Consider the following 18,778-nt stretch of genomic DNA (forward strand, 5'->3'; position numbering starts at 1 on the left):
GTGATTCTGCCCCCACCGGGTTTCTCCATGTGGCCCCAGACCCACGACCCTGCCAGCCCTGCAGCCGGGTCCCACGGGCACTGTGCGACCTCACCGAGGCCACAGCCCAGCCTTGGTGGGTGCAGGATGGGGGACCTCCAGCCAAGGCGTTAGGGTTAGAGGTAGCTCCCCGACCCATGGGACTGCACCCCAAAACCCTCCGGGCTCAGCAGGTTCTGCTGCCAGCAGAGGGCAGGCAGTGGCCACACTCAGCGGGTCCCCTGCCCCGCCCCACCCCGGGCCAGGCACAGGCATCCCGTGGGCATCTTTGCCCCATGGGTGCTCCTGCTCCATGGCCATCCCGTCCCCACGGCCATCCCTTGCCCCATGGGTCTTCCTGTTCCAAGGGCTTCCCCTCCCCATGGCCATCCCCTGCCCCATGGGTGTTCCTGCTCCATGGCCATCACCTCCCTATGGCCATCCCCTGCCCCATGGCCACCCCCGGCAGCATTGTCAGCCCCCGTGGCCGGGGGGGGCTGTGCTGGCTCTGCCCCCCCCAAATCTGTTTAGCCCATTAGCTGCTCGCAGCCCCATCTGCTGGGTGGGCTTCAGGGTCAGCTTCTTGCAGGGCGATTTCACCACCCTGAGCTCTCGCCCAGGAGGAGGCAATGACCCACGGCCCCTTTTTGGGGTTTGCCCCATCCCCTCTCCACCATGACCGTAACTTCGGCTCTCATCGCTGCTCCTCCTGAGAGCTTTTTGGGTAAACTTTCTGGGTGTCAGCAGGACCTTCCCTGGGTGCAACTGGTGCTGCAGCCTCTTGCCCTGCCCCAGGGCCCCTCTGAGAAGAGATGGGCACCGGTGTCTCTCCATTCTCCCCTCCCTGAACAGCCAGCAAGGAGCCCCCTTTCATAGAATCATAGAACCATAGAATCCTAGAATCATTTAGGTTGGAAAAGACCCTTGGGATCATCGAGTCCAACCATCAACTCCACTCTACAAAGTTCTCCCCTACACCATATCCCCCAACACCACATCTAAACGAGTCTTAAACACATCTATGGACGGTGACTGCACCACCTCCCTGGGCAGCCTATTCCAGTGTCTGACCACTCTTTCTGTGAAGAAAAGGTCATCCTATCCTCAGTTTCGCCCTCCCCCCACTGCCGTGTTAGCCACATCCCGGGAGGCTCGAGGGGACACCAAGCCCCTGACCAGTTCTGCTCCCGACCCCTGGCAATGTCATGAGCACAACTAATGCCTTTTTATGAGGTCAGCAGCCATTCTCTGTGACCCACCGGGTCATGCATTCGCCCCCTGGCCCTGCGGGGGGGCAGCCTGGAGATGGGGATGACCCCGGCACAGAGCCCCCGTCCCCGCTGGATGCGTGAGCACAGCCCAGCATCTCCCATCACAGCACAACATACATCGAGGAATTGTATTTTTTAAAATACTTTATTTATTTTTTCCTCTCAATACTGACATTACAAAAAAAAAAAAAAAATTACAAAAATCCCCACTATAAAACATTCAGGTCTGAGTGAAATCAAGAAAAAACAAAGCAGCTTGCATTTGCACGCTGGCCTGTCTTCTCGATCACGGTGTCCACCAGGTTTTCTCTACATCGAACTCCACAGGGACCAGGGGAGGGAACTGTCAGCATCCCCTCACCGCCCAAACTGGGCAATTAATTAAGCAGCGCCCAACAGCTCTCCTCGCCCTGTATGACACGCTGTACAGCTGTACACCCAGCCCCGACGGATGCCCCGCGCTGGCCCCCCCTGCCCCAAGAGATCCCCTGTTTAAAGTCAGTGATGACTTTTTTTAAAAAAAAAAAAAAAGTATTCCCGGGGCGGGGGGAATATTTTGGCAGGGTTTTTCTTGGCGGTGCTGAGGTGGAAGAGGAGCTGTACAAAGGCAGGTTGAATGTGCCTCCCACTCTGTAGGAGCTCTTTCCCGGGGAAAAAAGGACTGGCACGAGGCAGAGTGGGCCGAGAAAGGTAAGAAATATAAAAAGTCTCCTGATGGAAATCCGAAGGTTTTAAAAAAATAACAGCATTTGAAAACAAAGCCACCAAGCAGACTGCCTCATGCGCCTCCCAGCTCCACCCTGACGCCCAGAAACACGTCCTGAATGAATCATTCCTGTAGAAAAATATATACACGTGCCTTTCTCTTCTTATGAAAAACCCTAAGGTTGAACTCAAACACTAGTGAAACTCACAGCTCTGCTCACGCTTGGCTCTGCTTTTGCACCCAGACTTGTGCTACACACACACCCCCCACTGCAATGGGCTTGATGTTCGTGTGGCTGAACCATCCTCCCCCCCTCAGAAAAAATAAGTCAGGGTGCACCACGCCAGGAAACCCAAAATGGGCAGAGGAAAACCCTTGCAGAGTTTATCTAACGAGCTCTATATATATATGTATTTATAGAAGCAGCAACGCAAACTCAACACATCTGAACAAGAAAGCTCCACGCTGGGCTTTCCCCCCTCCTCCGGCTGGCAGGGGCTTGGCGGGCAGCGGGGACAGCCCCGGGCAGGGGCAGGGGCATGGACGGGACCGTCCCCACACGCTCCGGCGTTTGGCACAGCCGAGGCTCGGTTGTAGGCTTGGCACAGGAGTGCAGACCACGGTCGGACTTGGTACCATGGTCCCAGGTGAGAAACAGTCCGGCTACGGGGCAGGAGGGGGGGGGGCCACCGCGGGCGGCAGTGATCGGCACCGCGGGACAGCCGGGACCCCAAACAGCAGCAAGTATCAAAGAGGGGAAAAGAAAAACTAACAGCGGGGACGCCAGAACCCGCGGAGTCCTATTTACACTGCGCCGGACCCCGACAAGTCCAGCTTTTCATGGGAAACGGTGGCCTGAAAAGCAGGTGACAAAAAAACCCACAACGTGATGCGCCTCCCCAGGCAAAGGGCCCATGCTGCTCGCTTGTGTGAGGAGGAAAAGCTGGGCCTCTGGGGAAAAAAAAAATAGCAAGTTCTGCAGCTGGGAGAGCCATGATGGGCTGGAGCCTCCCAGCTGCTGGAGTAGAAAACAGGCCAAGAGGGATGGATGGGGAGAGGGATGGGTGGGGAGAGGGATGGATGGGGCAGTGGAGTGGGTGGGATTTTTGGGGAAGGAAAGTGGTGTGACAGGGTGGTGTTTTTTTTTTTTGCATTTGAAAGTGCTGTGGCACCTCTGCTCCATGCGGGCTGGGTGCTGTGGCACGTGCGTTTGGAGTATTGCTGCTTGGAGGAGAGTCCCCGGGCTCTAGGAGCACGGGAGGTGCTGCTTGAGGATCTGTCTTGTCTGGGGAGCTATTCTGTCTGGGAAGCGGATTTTGAACTCCACGATCAAGTCTCCTCGCTGGCTGGGGGCCTTGGGGAAGGGCAGCCCCTCCCCGCGCAGTCTCTTCACTGTCCCCGGCTTGATGATGTCGTTGCAGGGCAGCGGGATCACCCGCCCGTCGATGGTGGGAATGTTCACGGTGCAGCCGCACAAGGCCTGGGGGGGGGAAGAAGAGGGGACACGCCATCAGTTGGGGCTGACACCCCAAAGCATCCCACCGGACGCACCCCGTCCCCCGCACCGGCTGCTCCTGCTCCCCCTACCTGTATCCCCTTGGATGATGCCTGAGAGCATCGGCTGATGCTCACCAGAGCGAGCCCGGGTCTCTGCTGGTGCCAGCCCAGTCCAACCACCATCTACTGGGCCGCAGGAGAGGTTGTCCCGGGTGAGGGGTACCCCAGGAGAGGGGTGCCCCAGACTCATGGGGGGAAGGACCCCCCTCCCCTCCTCCTGGGCTCCCCAGGAGGCACCACCAGCAAGCACCCGGCTGCTCGCAGCAACAGGACAGGCTAAATTTAGCCCCTTCCCTTCCCCGGCCTCACCGCCCCACCTCCGGCAGCCAGCCGAAAACCCAAGCTGAGATCATCGGATGCCGCCGCGCTTCATCAGCTGTCACCCTGCGGAGCCCGGCAGCTCTGCCCGGCTCTGGGGGTTATCTATAGCACAGCCCGCATCCTACCCACCCCATCCAACAGCCCCCAAAAGGCTACACCGGCGTGGGACACAGCACCGAGCTTTCCTAGAAGCCAGGGTCCCAGGGCGGGGGGCTGGTCCCTGTCACTGGTCCCCGTTGCAAAGCCAAGGGCTGGTTGTGTGGGTGCCACCCCGCCGTACCCCAGCCCCCGGCAGCCGCTGGGGTGGTGGGTGCTGTGGCAGCCGCAGGCCGGCCTGCAGGAGCCAGCCACGTGACACGGGAATGCAGCAAGAAAATCCTCGTGTCCTTAAATAACTCAGACAGCGCCGGCGCACACGTGGGCAGCATCGTCTCCAGGCTTTCAGCAAGGGATGAGGAAGAGAAATGTGGAGCGATGCTTCTGGAAGAGGGGGTGGGGGGTTATTGGGGGTACAGCCTTGAGCTTCCAGGCAGGGAGCTGGTGCAGGTCCACCCCTCCAAGCCGGGCCCTGGGGGTCCCAGCTCCCCCAAAGTACCCTGGCAAAGGGAGGGGAGGAGGATGCAATTGCTCTTTCTGGGGTAGATGGGGGGATGTTCTGCATTCCCCTCCCCAGGAAAAGCTTCTGGTGGCAGAGCAGCAACAGGCACCAGGAGAAACATCTCTTCTCCTCTTGCTGGCTGCTGGCTCGGGGCCAACAGCTGTGGCTTCTGTGGCTGAGCCAGGGCTTTGCACCAGGGTGATGGGGACATCTCCTTGCACAGCTCATCTGCACAGGGTCTCCTCCTGGGAGGGTCTTCTCCTGGGATAAGCTCTTCTGGCTGCAGGAGGACGCTTGTCTCCAGCTCCGTGCGAGCAGTGGGTGCTTGGCTGGATCTCCAGCAGACTCGGGGGGAAGCAAAGGACAATCTACCCCCAACAATGCGTTTCTGCTCCACGCTCAACCAAGGATGCCGGAGCCCTCCTGATTCCTGGAGTCCACCATCAGGTGCCGTGGAGGGCTGCAGGGGTCCTGTGTGCCAGGGAAAGGACATCTTCAGCCGCAAAATGGGAAGGAGAACAGGAACTCCCTATGGGAGCATGTGGATGGGGCAAACAGAGGGACGCGAGCAGGAGCGGGCGGTAGCAGTGACGGCAGACGGGATTTTCATGTTTCCTTCCTAGAGCCAAGATGCGAGAATCTGAAGAGATTGCTCCTCCACCGTATGTCCCTGTTTTTCATCCTTCCTGCGCAACTTTGCTGGCATTTGGGAAACCGGCTGCTGAAGTAACACCAGTAACCGCGGGAGCTGCCCCGCATCCTAGAAAGAGGCTCGGTTCATCCCTAAGGATGAAATCACCCTGGGTTTGATAGCTGAGTGCTGTGCTGTGAGAGCAGAGCTTTATCTGGGTCAGCGCTGGGCCCTCCTCCGCTCGCAGCGGAGCCACCGGGGGGGAGGACGTTGCCACCGGCCGCGTCTCAGCCGGGTGCTGACGTGCGGATGCTTCGAGGAAGGTGATGCCAGGTAAAGGATGCAAAGCGGGCGGCTGCCGAGGGCGGGTGCAAGCCCCTGCCAGCAGCGCTGCCTGAAAGCTCTGCCTCCCAGGAGAGGCAGCTGCCGGCACAGCAGTGCCATCCCTCCTTCCCTTGGCCTCCCACTGCGGCGCACGCCTGTAATTTTAGGATGGGACACTTCCCTGCAGCCCAGGAGTCCCTGGGGAAGCCCTCAAACACCTCCAGCTTCTGCAGCAGCCGGGTGGCAAACACCCTGTGCCACCCCAGATGGAGGAACATGGCACCCAGCAGGGCCAGGACACGAAGGCATGGGAGGGCATTGCCTCCCCGCGCTGTCCTGCGCAGGGGTCTGTGGGATGGAGGAGGAGGGGAGGAAGATGCTCTCCTGAGTGCCCCCATCCCAAGGACCAGGTGCCTCGCTCCCCATGGCAGCGCGGTGGTGGCGAGGGGTCTCCCCCACGGCCACCAGCGGATCACAGCACCCAGCTCTGCCTGCTGGCACTGTGCTGCGGGAAAGACTAAAGCTCAAGCTAAAAAAGGCGAGATTCGCAGGGAGGAAGGGTGCAAGGAGAGCGCCCAAGGCTATGGCTGTAGGCTCGGGTGATGGAGAGGTTGCACCATGATACGCTCCGTCACACACTGCGGTGGCGGCATATGGAATCAGGGATCTCCTGGCACCTGCTCGTGCTCCAGAGCACCTAAGGTACTTCTTCTCATGGAAGATAAAAGTAGCAAAGTATCACCCTGCCCTGTCAAGCAGCAGGCTGGCGATGCCAGGCGGGCCAGCAGCTCCCTGAGGACACTCAGCATGTTGGATTTACAGTGGGGGGGGGACAGAGACCAGAAAATCCAGCTCAAAGAGATGAGGAATTTGCCCAGACCAGCAATTTTCCACTTTGTGACTGCACCGTACAAAAGAAATGCCAGCACGCGTGCCTTGCTCGCGGAGATCATGGATACCCAGCACCAGCACTTCTGGTGCAATAGGCACATGGGGCCGGAGCAGGTTTCTCCACTTGCTGCTCAAAGGACAACTCCAGGCGAGAGCCCCTCAGGCGCATGAACTTGGGCTAACATTGTCTGGACATCAGCACAGCCGGCTTGGGGTTAATTTTACAGATAGGGGAATGCACAGAAGGAAAGATCTGAGATATGGCATGCACGGCTCCATAAATAAGGCATAAGAAATACTCTCCTGAGTATTTCTGGAGCCGCCAGGGAAGCCAGCCACCGCAGGAATAAACCTCCTCACTTTGCACCACGAAGGAAATACAACTCCTGAGTCTGCAGGTTAACTTGATCCGAGTCTGCTCCAGGAGCACCCAGCTCTGCCCGACCCACGTGGCTGCCCCTTGCCCCCAGTACACCCGGTCACAGCCCCAGCTGGGATGCAGAGCCATCGCAGTGCCCTCCTGGCTGGCGGGCAGACTAATGAGCTCACGTTTCCCCACCTCAGGTCTGGCCCATTGAGCTTATTTCTATTAAATGCATTTGAGAACATAAATCTGTCTTCATGAGAAAAAAAAACATAATAAAAAATCAGCTCATTAAGAAGACAGACAGCGTCTACAGTCTGAAAGGAACAGCAAATGGCAGCTGCCAAAACCGTCAATGTTAAATGCAGCTGCCAGCAGGGATTTATTAAAAGGTAGTTCTACAGCAGCAGTGGCAGTGAACGGCACATCTTGTACTGCGGAAATCTCCCCTTCCTCTCCCACCTTCGCGCAGCTTGCTGGCTCTGATGCATCCAGCCCTGATGTGACCTCCAGGGCTGGCAGCCTGTGTGTGTTGGATTTTGCTCACTGCCCGTGTCTTTCATCTATTTGGTTCTTTATCTAGGGAAGCCAGAACCAAGGAAAGCAGATGGTTTTGGCTAAATTGTTGCTCTGGGAGGGCAAGGTACCACCTTGCTCCGTGTGATGCTGCTCTCTGTCCGTGCAGAGAGGCTCCCTGCGCTATCCTGGACAGTCACTAAGACACAGCAGGCTACGGGAGCAAGCATGGACCAGACTCATGCCAGCCAACTTGGGCTTTCCCTTGTTCCTAATGGAGGATCTGGGCTCTCTTCCACATGTGAATACCCTACGCTAAAATAGAAGGACAAGACATATGGGGAAGGCAGAAAATGGGTAAATACCACCTGTACTGGCGCAAGAAGCAAGGCGCATTCAGCAGGGACTGCAGCACCTGTGTCCTACTCCTGGCATGGAGCTTGAGCACCTCCAAAACCAAGCACAAGTTGGCCTCTGCAGCTCCCCTCTGCAGAGGTCTTTGCTCGTGTCTCTCGCGACCTACCTGGTCCTTCCTCATCGGTGCAGGACAAGGACTGACTCACGACTTGGCCCCACATGCCACCACCCAGCACCACCTCTCAACCTGTGTTGAGCACCCACCTCTTTAAGACTGATGTTTGCCGTGTAGACCACATTCGTCCCATCCCTCTTGAAGTGCGAGTGAGGCTTGTCTTTGAGGATGAAGACGATGTCGGCAGGGATGTTGTCTGGGGTGGCGTCCCCTTCTTTGGGGAATGTGATTTTGGTTCCTTCCTTCCAACCCCGTTTGATGACAATGTTTAGGATCTTGTCCTCAGTCCGCATGGTCCGGCCATCAGCGTTGAGCCTTCTGCGGGTGATCTTCATCCTCTTGGTGGAGCCGTGGTAGATCTCTTCCAGGGACACCTTGAGCTCATGGATGACGGGTGGGTCTTGGACCTTTCTCCGCGTGTGCAGGGATTCTTGGTGCCGCCGGTGAACGCCGTTAATGCCATTGAAGCCAAACCGACCGAAGGCACTGAAAGGGTCATCATCGTCATCGATATCCATGTCTTCCTGGTCAAAGCCGTTGAACATTCGGGAGCGGCTGCTAGCAAAGAAGATGTCAAAAGGGTTGGAGCCTCCGAAGAAGGACGCGAAGGTAGCGTGGGGGTCTCCATGGAAGGTGTAGTGGAAAGTATTTCCTGAGCCACCTGAAGAGCCACCTCCAGTTTTGAGACCTGGAAAAGAAGGGGGAAGATGAGACACCAACGCTCCCCACCAGTGGACACCGTGCCAGGACCACACATTCCAGGCGGGAGAGTGGTCTCTGCTGGCTCCAGGCAGCCTTTCCAGCATCTCCCAAAGGGTGCAGGTCACCCTCTCCAGCCCAGACACCTGCAGAGAGCATGGGCAAGGAAGGCACCACCCCAACCCATAACACAGTTGAAAATCCATTCAGGTTTTGTCCCTGCTATCCCTATTGAAATGCTTCTTTGGTTGTCCCCACCTAATTCACAGCCTTTTCATTTAAAACATTTCTTGACAACCCAATCTCCATTTTTCCCTATGGGCAGGCTCCCTTCTACCCAAATAGCCCTGTCTCTTGGGCTGCACCGAGGGCCACAGTCCAGAAGCATCATGTCCTGCAGGTGAGAAGAGCCTTTGAGCCCAGTGACTTTGGGTGGCAGAGCAGGTGGAGGTCAGCAGACCTCCAGGTCAACACATGGCTCCCTGCATACACACTGTACAAAATGCCAGGTAGAGCTCAAGGCTTGGACCTTTTGGCAACCTCCCCTGCCAGGTTCCAGGCTGAGCCTTATGTCACTGCAACCCCTCCTTTGGAGTCCCAAGCAGCCAAGGCACACGACAAGTGGCCCCCCAAGGAGGACAGACACGCTCTGCAAGGTTATTTTTGACCAGGAGGGGCCAGGAAGGGTTAAGCCAAGGACTATTTTCAGGGCACGCCAGTGACAGTGAAGGGCTATTTCTGACATTTCTGATGGGCTGTCCCTCCTGCCAGCCGCCTGCTGCCCCCCGGCCCCGCAGAGATAGAAGGGGGACAAGTGCAGAGCGGGCAAATTTGGGGGTCTTTTTTCTTGTCGATTAAGTTAATACTCTGTGTGGGTGGGGCGGCTTTCACAACATCTCGCTCACCCCTGTGTGTGGAACCCAGAAGCCCCTTGAAATGCCAATCCCCAAGACATGTTGCTCCAAATAAAAGACATCTGATGGGAAATATTAGGTGTGGGGGACCACGGACCGTGAGTGGTCCGACAGAGTTTGGCTTTGCTGGGACTCCCCATCCTGCTGCAAGGAGGGGTCGATTTCACCAGACCCCTGGCAAGGCCTCGTCCCTAACAGACTGTACAGCCAGGAGGTTTCACCTTTAATCCCATGACGCCAGCCCAAGCCGGCTCTGATTTCAGGTGCCTGTGGGGAAAGGCTGGTTTCCCACTTGAGACAGCCTCTTCTTATTTAACAGGGTGGCAAATCACTGTGCCTGGTTCATCCATCACAGCCCTGACATAACTAACGGGTCGAGAATTAACCCACCACTGGTTAATTCTGCCGGTGGCTCGTTAAGGGGGATGCACCTGCCCGCTGGCCCCACGAGAGGGGCTGCCTCTTCCACCCAGCAGCCTGCTCCTGCCAGACCTCCTGCTCTTTTAAGCACCCAAGCCCTGGGCTGATTAATGCAGATGCTATTCGGCGCTCTCCTCGAATGGGGTTGCGCTCTTCCATCTTCGACTAATAAGGCCGCCTGCGGTGGAGCCGCTCTCCTCCTCCTCCTCCTCCGTGCCAACCACCAGACAACAGCAGGCGCTTGGTTTCAAAACAAGGACCTATTACTTAAATTGGGAAAAGCTTTGAATCCTGTAGGTCAGCCCGTACCGGGAAGGACAGCAGGACAAGCGCCCAAATAGGGGGGGGAATGTGGGCAAAAGCAGTACTTCTCTACGGGGATATTTAGGTCAATTAAAGGGTTGCTAACTAATTACCCCGGGTATGACCCGCAAGGTGAGCTCCTTCCACCTCCACTGCCTCAGCTAGCTCCTGGGACCTTGGGAAGGAGGGCAGGGAGAGCCTGGCCATCCTGGGAAGCAGGGTGGCGGGTTAGAAAAGCGGTGCAGCCCAGGGAGAAGCAGGTCAAGAGGCGATTTCTGGCATCAGCAGAGCCTTCGCCCTCCCCAGCTTTGCGGCTATTAGCCCTATTTCAGCGGCAGGTATGACCCACAGGGACACCTCCATGCAAAAACCGATTTTGACCCCACAGCCCTGCCTCTGAGTGGTCCCCTTACCTTCCTCCCCATACTGGTCATAAACAGCTCGTTTCTTGGGGTCACTCAGGACATCATAAGCCTCCGCGATCTCCTTGAACTTCTCCTCAGCGTTGGGGTCTTTATTCTTATCTGGGTGATACTTCAGGGCCATTTTCCGATAGGCTTTCTTGATTTCATCTTCGTTGGCACCGGACTGGATGCCCAAAATCTTGTAATAGTCCTTCCCCATGACGGCAACGCTGCCGGGAGCCGAGTACTTATTCCTGAAAGCAGAAAGACAGCTCTCCGTGAGGTGAATATCACACCAAGGCTGCCAGGGACAGGACCGGCACGCACTTATCGCGGAGCCGATGCTCCCCGCGTCTCACTGGCCAACAGCACCACAGCCAGCTCAAGTCCACGTTTCCCAACAGAGGTCAGAGCCCCGGCACCAGGACCTGCCCCGGCTCCGGTTTTACCCCACCAAACCCCACGGCGGGGACGGGGAGGCTCATCTCTGAGGCTGACAGGGAGAGGGAGAGCCCGAGAGCCGGGGCACGGCGTTATTATAGGGGCCACGCCACTGCTAACGTCAGGCCAGGACTGCGTCCCCGTCCCGTCCCCCCTGGGCCGAGCCAGGAGGGCTGAGCTATGTCTAAATGTAGCTGCCAGACCGTGTCCGTCCTCCCTCCTGCTTCTCTCCCAGACAGGGACCTGGGACCTGGGTCCCGGTGATGACAGCAGGTTTCTGGAGGCTGAAAGCAGCAGCGGGGTCTGTGCTGCTGCCTTCACCTTAAAGGAACTTCAAACATTTTGTTCCTGAAAGCAATTGGCATTCAGCTGGAGATAAGCGCCTCCGGTGTGTCAGAGCCGTAATTTCTATTTAGCGAAGAGAGAACGAAGCCGTTAGACGGAAACATCTTGTGATGGTGGGAGGGCTTTTTTATTTTTTTGTTTTTTTAAAAAAACCCCATGCTTTATAGCCTGACTTGCACTCCCCAAGAGCTTCTAACTACATCTTGCAGCAAGCCAAAAACCCAGGGCTCACTCCCTCTGTCGCACAGGGGCCGAGGCTGGGCCCATGCCTTACTAAGGCATGGAAAACCTGGTGGCTGTAACCCAAGGAAGGAAAAGGACAGGCAATTAATTCTTTCCCTAGTCACGCTGCTGGAGTCGCAGAGACCCAGGGACCAGGCAGAGGAGATAGGAGGGTACCTCCTCCAGGCAGAGGCTAAGCAAGACCCATACTTCTCCAGCGATGCCTCCCGCTGCTTCTTGACCTTTGGTTATCTGGTTATCTGACAACGAATTCCCAACCCCCTCGAGCCTGGCTGTTTCCCCCTGCCTCACACAGCACAGCTCCATGCTCGCTGCTGGCCCCGCTCTTCTCCATGTGTTGCCCCAGCAGCCCCGCTGCGCTCTGCCAAGTCCTCGTGCTCACGTCCTGCTCCCCACTACGGTCCAGGTTTCACCCCATCCTTGCTCCAAACACCCCAGCCCATTGTACCCCTACAGCAGATGGATTTCCGCACGGGCTGTGAGCCTTGGCCTTTTCCTTCACCATCAGACAAGTTACCAGATGTTGCCTCCGGTCCTTACTCTATCCATAAGCTCCCAGTGGTGGTCACAGAGGGACCCCCCCAACCACAGCAGCTTAGATGAGGGTGGCCATGCACCCCTCCGGTGCACTGAGCCTCTGGCAGCCATCCCAAGCATCACAGAATGGTTTAGGTTCAAAGGGACCTTAAAGACCATCTTGTTCCAACCCCCCTGCCATGGGCAGGGACACCTCCCACTAGACCAGGCTGCTCAAAGCCCCATCCATCCAACGCTGGCCTTGGGTCATGCCTCAGGCAATAACCCCTCTGAGGCTGGGTCACTGCTATGGGGGCTTGGAAATTGGCCACCTCGCCTCAAACCACCAACTTCTGCTCTTTTTTGCCCCCGCCATGGAGCAGGTCCTTTGCTGTAGGTGGGGAGGAGGGCTAAGGCACCCAAGGTACCTCTGAAGGACACGGCGAGGGGAGATGGGGGCACCCGCAGCCATGTGAGGCAGATCGGGGCAGGCGGGGTTCTACAGAAAGGTGGGAGAAGGTCCCTGGGGGCGTAAAGAGCATCCGACAGCGTCTCCCGTGGCCGCTCCTGGATGCCAGCACGTTTCTGTACCAGCTCCTGCGTGCAGAGCCACTGCCAGCACCCAGCCCACGCAGGCGCTGGGGGATGCTCTGTCCCCTGCCCACCTCCCCATCTGCCCTCCCCGCCGGGCTGGGGGGCTGCAGGAGACCCTGGGCAAGCTATGGGAGGAGGGGTGTGAGAGATAACCTGCCAATCCCCCTCCCCCCTCAAAGGTCAGCCCTCCCTACCCAACGGCAGTCTCTGGTGTGGGGCAGGGGCTCCCCATGACCATCCCCATGACCATCCCCAGGGTTTGTTCCCTGTCTGGATGATGCCGACTCTCCCACGGCGAGGACAAGCCAGGTAGCACCGAAGACAACCCTGTCGCACTCCAGCTCGAGAGACACAGAGGTGGCAAACCTTCAATTGTCCCCCCCATTGGGGACCACAGCGCCCGACTCCGACCCCATGCAGCCCAATCTGATAGCACCACCAGGACCCCCTCACCTGACCAAAACCCCACGGCACATCCCACAAAAATACATCCTGTCCCGGCAAAATGCTGTCACTCCCCGCAAGATCTCTGGTCTTGACCACTGAAGGGTCTTCAGCCAGGGTGGGGATGCCCACCAGGGTACGCTCTCCCAGACAGGGACCCCTTCGTCCAGCTGGGGTAGGGGAAGGGGGGAATTTCTGCACCGAAACGCATCCCGGCGCCGCGGTTTACCGTGCCGGTGAGGACCAGCCGCCGGCGGGTGACCCGGTGGGTGAAGGCACACTCCGGAGGCGACACTCACATGCGCGATGATGGTAAAACACGACTCTGTCCCCACAGAGCCTCCTTCCCTCCCTCCCACCTCCCTGGGATCAGCTGCGCCTTGCCACCAGCTCCTCTCCCCCTTCTGCTCAGTCATCCTTCTCCTGCCTTCCCATTTAACCCCCTCGGGAGCAGGGAGGAAGGTGGGGGGGGGAAGGAGCCGCAGGGCGGGTTTTGGGGGTGGGGGGCCGGGGGGTTGGGGGCAAGGCCATTCCTGCATCGCCCTCCCAAACCGGACACCTTCAGATAAGCCATGGCCACCCGGCCTTGGAGAAAACCACAGGCATCTCCCCCAGCCCCGCCGAGCCAGTCCAGCCTCTTGCAACCACAAAAAAAAAAGAAAAAAAATAATTAAATAAAGAATTAAATCTTTGTTCCGGCCCCGCACATGACATCAGCCCATGCAACCGCTGGATGAGCGCGCCAGCTGAATAGCGATCGTTTGACATAATCCCTCTGCTCGGCAGTCATCTAAGGGAACAAACCCGCCCTGGCAGCGGCACCGGGGAGGGTGGTGGTTTGGGGTTTTTTTTCCATCCCGGGGTACAAGGTCACCGCAGGATGCCAGGGATGGGCACCGGTGGTGGTTTAAGGAGGACGTAAGGTCGAGAGGCGGAAACCCACTTACCGAAACTTTACGAACACATTCAGAGTCCAAGCCGTAATTTTTAAAGGCTCGAGTTTTATTTTAAACATCGCAGCTGTCCGCAGGCGCCGGCTGGTGCTGTGTGCCCGTACGGGGGGCACCGGAGGGTGGCAGGGGGACGGTGGAGAGGAAAGTGCCGGTTGGTGCCGGGGATGCTGCTGCTGCCGCCAAGGTATGCTGGGGTGGCGAGCCTCCCGCTCCAGCTCTTTGGGGACACCGAAAAGGCAGCTCCGCGCCAGCCCGGCAGCCACGGTTGCCTCTGACCTCCGCTCCCGGGATGGCTCTGAAAGCGCTTCGGTGGCGAGCTGCCGTTGGATGCAGTGCTGCCGGGGAGCTGCCGTCCTTTGTGCCCTTCCCAGCCGCGCACGGGGGGGACACCCTTCAATGGAGTCGCTTGCCGAGCCGTAATTTTCCTTTTAATTGGTTTCTCAACGCTAAACCGTCAGATTAAGACACTTCTGCCGTCAGCTCCAGCATCCTCCCTCCCTGCTGCCGCAAGGCACCCAGCCGCCCCGTCACAGTCACGTCCCCCGCGCAGCCCCCGCCGAGGAGCAGGGAGCGCAGCCAGGAGCCCCCAAAAACGTCCCCAAAACCGACTCTGCTGACGCCCAGGGCTCTGCACCCGCCAGGCGAATCGGGGAGGGAGAAAAGTAGGGCGGCGGCGGCGATGTGGGAGAAAAAAAAAAAAAAAAGTCACTTAACCAATTTGCACATCCCCTTGGGATGCGCGGGGGTCCCTGTGTCCCCCTCCCCAGGCACCGGCATCGGTGCCCCAGCAGCAGGCTCCGACCGCCACGCTCCCACCCAGCAACTGGGGGGCACCGGGACGGCACCTCCTCCAAAAACCTACTTCTGAGAAGTCACCTTCAAGCATGCCAAGGAAATCCAATGCCACTGCGTTCCCCTGTGTCCCTCACCATCACTCGCAGGCTGCCGAGAGCATCCTGTCTGGATGCCCCACACCGAAATTCAGAAGCTGTACTGGGACATCACCCGGCATCCCACCCTCAGCGAGCAAGACGCTGGGCAGGTGACAGCCCCCAAGCTCACTGCGTCCCCAGGCGTTGGGAATCCCTTTGGCTTGCCAGGCACCGGGCACTGAGTACCGGGGTGGGTGTCTGGGTGGGTGCCGGGTTGGGTACCGGGATGGATACCGGGATGGGTGCCGGAGCGGGTGCGTACCTCTCGGCGCGGCTCCAGAAGAGCAGGATGGCTGGCATGGCAGCGTGTCCCGGATTCGGTTAGGGAGTCGGCGGGAATCTCAGCGTGCCGGGGCAGGCAGAGCCACCCGTGCCCGTGGCAGAACCACCCGTGCCCGTGCCGGCTGGCAGCCGCAGGCAACCAGGCAGCAATGTCATGACTACCCGCAATGAATCATCCCCTCCCCGAGCCCCCACACGCACCGCCCGCCTCCCCCTCCCCACCGACAGCCCCACTGGGGTGCCGGCACCTGCGTGGGGACGGGGTTAACCCTCCCCTTGCTGCCTCTGCCAGCACTGCCCCCGCTGCCAGCCTGCCTGGGGAACGGGGTCAAGCCCCCACCCTTGCCACCCCCCCCCCAAAAAGAGTCCCCCATTTCCAACCCTATTGGGTGCTGGATCCTGGGTGGGGACAGGGTCAAGACCCCCACCCCTGCTGCCCCTCATCCCATGTAGGGTCCCCCATTTCCAGCCCCACCAGGGTGCTCACAGTGGTGTGGGGATGGGGTCAAGCCCCTCTCAATGTCTCATCACAGACAGACCCTCACCTACAGCCCCACCGAGGGTGGGTGGTTGAACCCGCCCTGCAGGAGACAGGGTCAAGCACCCCCCAAGCATCTTCCCATGTAGGGTCCCCCCTTTCCAGCCCCATTGGGGTGCTGTCCCCTGGCTGGGGTGACCCCTCACTGGGACCCACTGCCTGCCCCAAGGGGAAAGTGGGTTAACCCTTTCCTCCCCAGCTCTCCTGGGACACACTGTCACCTCGACTGGGGACAGGACTTAACCCCTTCCTTGCTGCCCCCTTCGACCCCAATTACTGTCACCTGATGGGGGTTACCCACTTTCTCACCAGCCAGTTCAGGCCCACTGGGATACACTGGTATGCCCAACTTTGGGGGGGGGGGGGGGGGGCGCGGTGGTTTTAACCCCTTCCTGGCCACACCACACAGCTCCAACAGGGCATATAATTCCTTCCAAAGTAGGAAGGGAAAGAGGGGTTAACCCTCACCTCATGCCCTCTCCGTCAGGAAGGGAGCACTACAGCCCCATGGGGGTGTGTGTGTGGGGGGGTTAACCCCTTCCTCCCAGCCCCACTTGGATGTACTGTTACTGTTATAGGGCAGGGGGATTAACCCCTTCCTCCCACCCCCTTCAAACACATGGGGACACACTGTAACTACGAAGGGCAGAGTAGTTAAGGCTGACCCACAGCCCCACCAGGAGATTAACCCCTTCCACCCCCTTCAAACGCATGGGGACACACTGTAACTAGGAAGGGCAGAGCAGTTAAGGCTGACCCACAGCCCCACCAGGAAACCCTGTCACCCCAGGGTGTGGGGGAGAGGTGCCAACCCCTTCCTCCCCAACCTTTAGCCCCATAGGGCCGCCCTGTCTCCCCTGGGGGGCAAGCGGCTAGCCTCCCTTCCCCACCCATGAAGGAGCAGAGGCGCTAACCTCCCCTTCCCAGCCCCACAGCAACACCCTATCACAACATACGCCAAAGGGACTGACCCCCTCAGCCCCATAGTGATGCCCTGTCACCCCACGGGGCAGGGAGACTGATCGCCCCAGCCCCACAGTGACACCCTGTCACCCCATATGGCAAAAGGATTGATCCCCCAGCCCCACAGTGATGCCCTGTCACCCCATGGGGCAGGGGGACTCGCACACCCCCCCGACCCACAGGAACACCCTGCCACCTCATATGGCAAAGGGACTGATCTCCCAGACCCATAGCGATACTCTGTCACTCCATGGGGCAGAGAGACTGACACCCGAGCCCCACAGTGATACCCTGTCACTCCATGAGGCATGGGGACTGACCCTCCCGACACACCGTGACGTCCTGTCACCCCACGGGGCAAGGGGACTGACACCCCCCACTCCATAGCGATGTCCTGTCACCCCACGGAACAAGGGGACTAACATTCCCTGCCCCATAGTGACGCCCTGTCACCCCATGGGACAGGGGGACTGACTCCCCCGGCCTCATAGCAACAACCTGTCACTCCACAGGGCAGGGGGACTGATCCCCCCACCCCCGCCCCATAGCGACGCCCTGTCACCCCACGGGACAGCGGGACTGACACCCCCGCCCCATAGCGACACCCCGTCAGCCCACAGGGCAGAGGGCCTACCCCCCCCCCCGGCCCCACAGCGACGCCCTGTCAGCGCAGGGGGCGGCGGTCCCGCGCCCCCGTCCCCACCGGGCCTCCGGCAGCGGCTCGGCGCGGTGTGCGGGGTGGGGTGTGTGGGGCGGCGGTGTGTGGGGCAGCGCGGTGGGGCCGGGCCGCCACGGCCGCCCCCGGCACTCACCGGTCGCGCTGTCCCGGGGCGCCGCGCGCTCGCTGAGCCGCCCCCGCCCCCGCCCCCCGAGCCGCCACGTCAGGGGAGTCCCGCCCGCGCGCGCCCCGCCCCGTTGGGCCGGCGGGCTGTCCGTCGCCGCCATACGCCGTTCTGATTGGCTCTTCCCGAGGAGGGGGCGGGAAGGCGGGGCGGGTGGAAGCCTCCGGCCTCCGTCTTTCCATTGGTCAATTCAAGCCGGCACCGCCCCCTCGCGGCGCTCTCATTGGTCAGGGGCAAGTTTGTGGCAGCGGGATCCCGGGGGAGGGAGGGTGGGAATCTTCTGGAAGGCTGTGACGTCATCGGGGTGCCTGCGCGGGTGGGGGCACGGGGGGTCACGTGTGGTCACGTGTGGGTTTACCGTGCGGGTTTACCGGGCGGCCCATGGGTCTGGCGTGGGGTCTGTGGGCATACCGTAGGGCCCGGGGTGAAGCCTGTGGGGCCTGGCGTGGGGCCTGGCGTGGGGCCTGGCGTGGGGCCTGGCGTGGGGCCTGGCGTGGGGCTGTGGGCCCCTGCAGCCGGGTGTGCAGGCGTCGAGGGGAGGCAGGCCACAGGCTGGGCTGTGGTGGTGCCGAGGGAGGCTGTGGGGCCAGGAAGAACCATGCCAGAGTGGGAAATCGGGGGAGAAGGTTGTCAGTAGGGGCTAGGCTGGAGGGTGAAGGGCTGCAGGGAGGGAAGGAGGCACTGGAGCTGTCCCCTGCTCTGGTGCAAGGTGGGCGCCTGCAGCTGGGCTGTGCTGGTGGGGTTACAGGTCAGTGTGGGCCTCCTGGGAGCCTGTGCAAAGGTGGCACCGTGCTTCACATGGGGCTGTCTGGGATGGGAGGAAGAACGAGCCCGTGGAATAGCTTTGTGAGGTGGTCTGAGGGTATCTGTCTGATGGGGATGATGGTGAGTGCTCCCTGTACCTGGATCAAGCACCCAATACAATGAGGCCTGCAGTCTTTCTGCAGCAGAGACTTCAGTCTCTGGAGTTAACTGAGGCACTGTAGCGCTGGGAGGCTGTGAGGGCTCATCTTGGGGTATGCTTTTTCATCAGGAAAGAGGCACTGTATTCTGAAGCCTGTGTCCTGCATGAGGCTTGGGGGCCATGTTTAAAACAGCTCCTGATCTGCTTGCTTTGGTGCATCCCAGCCGTGGCCAGCTAGCAGGGAAGCCTCAAAGCTGAGCTAAGCTAAATGTGGTCCCAGCGCTGTACCTCTGCAAAGCCCCATCATGACAT

General features: G+C 59.5%; 1 protein-coding gene across 5 annotated transcripts; it reads right to left on the reverse strand.

The window, feature by feature from the left end:
- Positions 1–1,415: 1,415 nt before the first annotated feature.
- On the reverse strand, positions 1,416–17,592 carry DNAJB5 (DnaJ heat shock protein family (Hsp40) member B5). 5 transcript variants are annotated; one of them, XM_063320233.1, is made up of 4 exons: positions 17,533–17,592; positions 10,479–10,723; positions 7,819–8,417; positions 1,416–3,475 (listed from the first exon to the last, which is right to left on the reverse strand). In XM_063320233.1, exons 2-4 carry the CDS (start codon positions 10,687–10,689, stop codon positions 3,242–3,244), a joined length of 1,044 nt encoding a protein of 347 aa, XP_063176303.1. In that variant the 5' UTR covers positions 10,690–10,723; positions 17,533–17,592; the 3' UTR covers positions 1,416–3,241. The 5 variants fall into 5 exon arrangements, with proteins under 5 accessions (XP_063176303.1, XP_063176300.1, XP_063176299.1 ...); XM_063320230.1 differs by lacking the exon at positions 17,533–17,592 and adding an exon at positions 15,200–15,398; XM_063320229.1 differs by lacking the exon at positions 17,533–17,592 and adding an exon at positions 14,000–14,608.
- Positions 17,593–18,778: the final 1,186 nt, after the last annotated feature.

This window comes from Chroicocephalus ridibundus, chromosome Z, assembly GCF_963924245.1.
Source record: "Chroicocephalus ridibundus chromosome Z, bChrRid1.1, whole genome shotgun sequence".
Taxonomy (NCBI): Eukaryota; Metazoa; Chordata; class Aves; order Charadriiformes; family Laridae; genus Chroicocephalus; species Chroicocephalus ridibundus.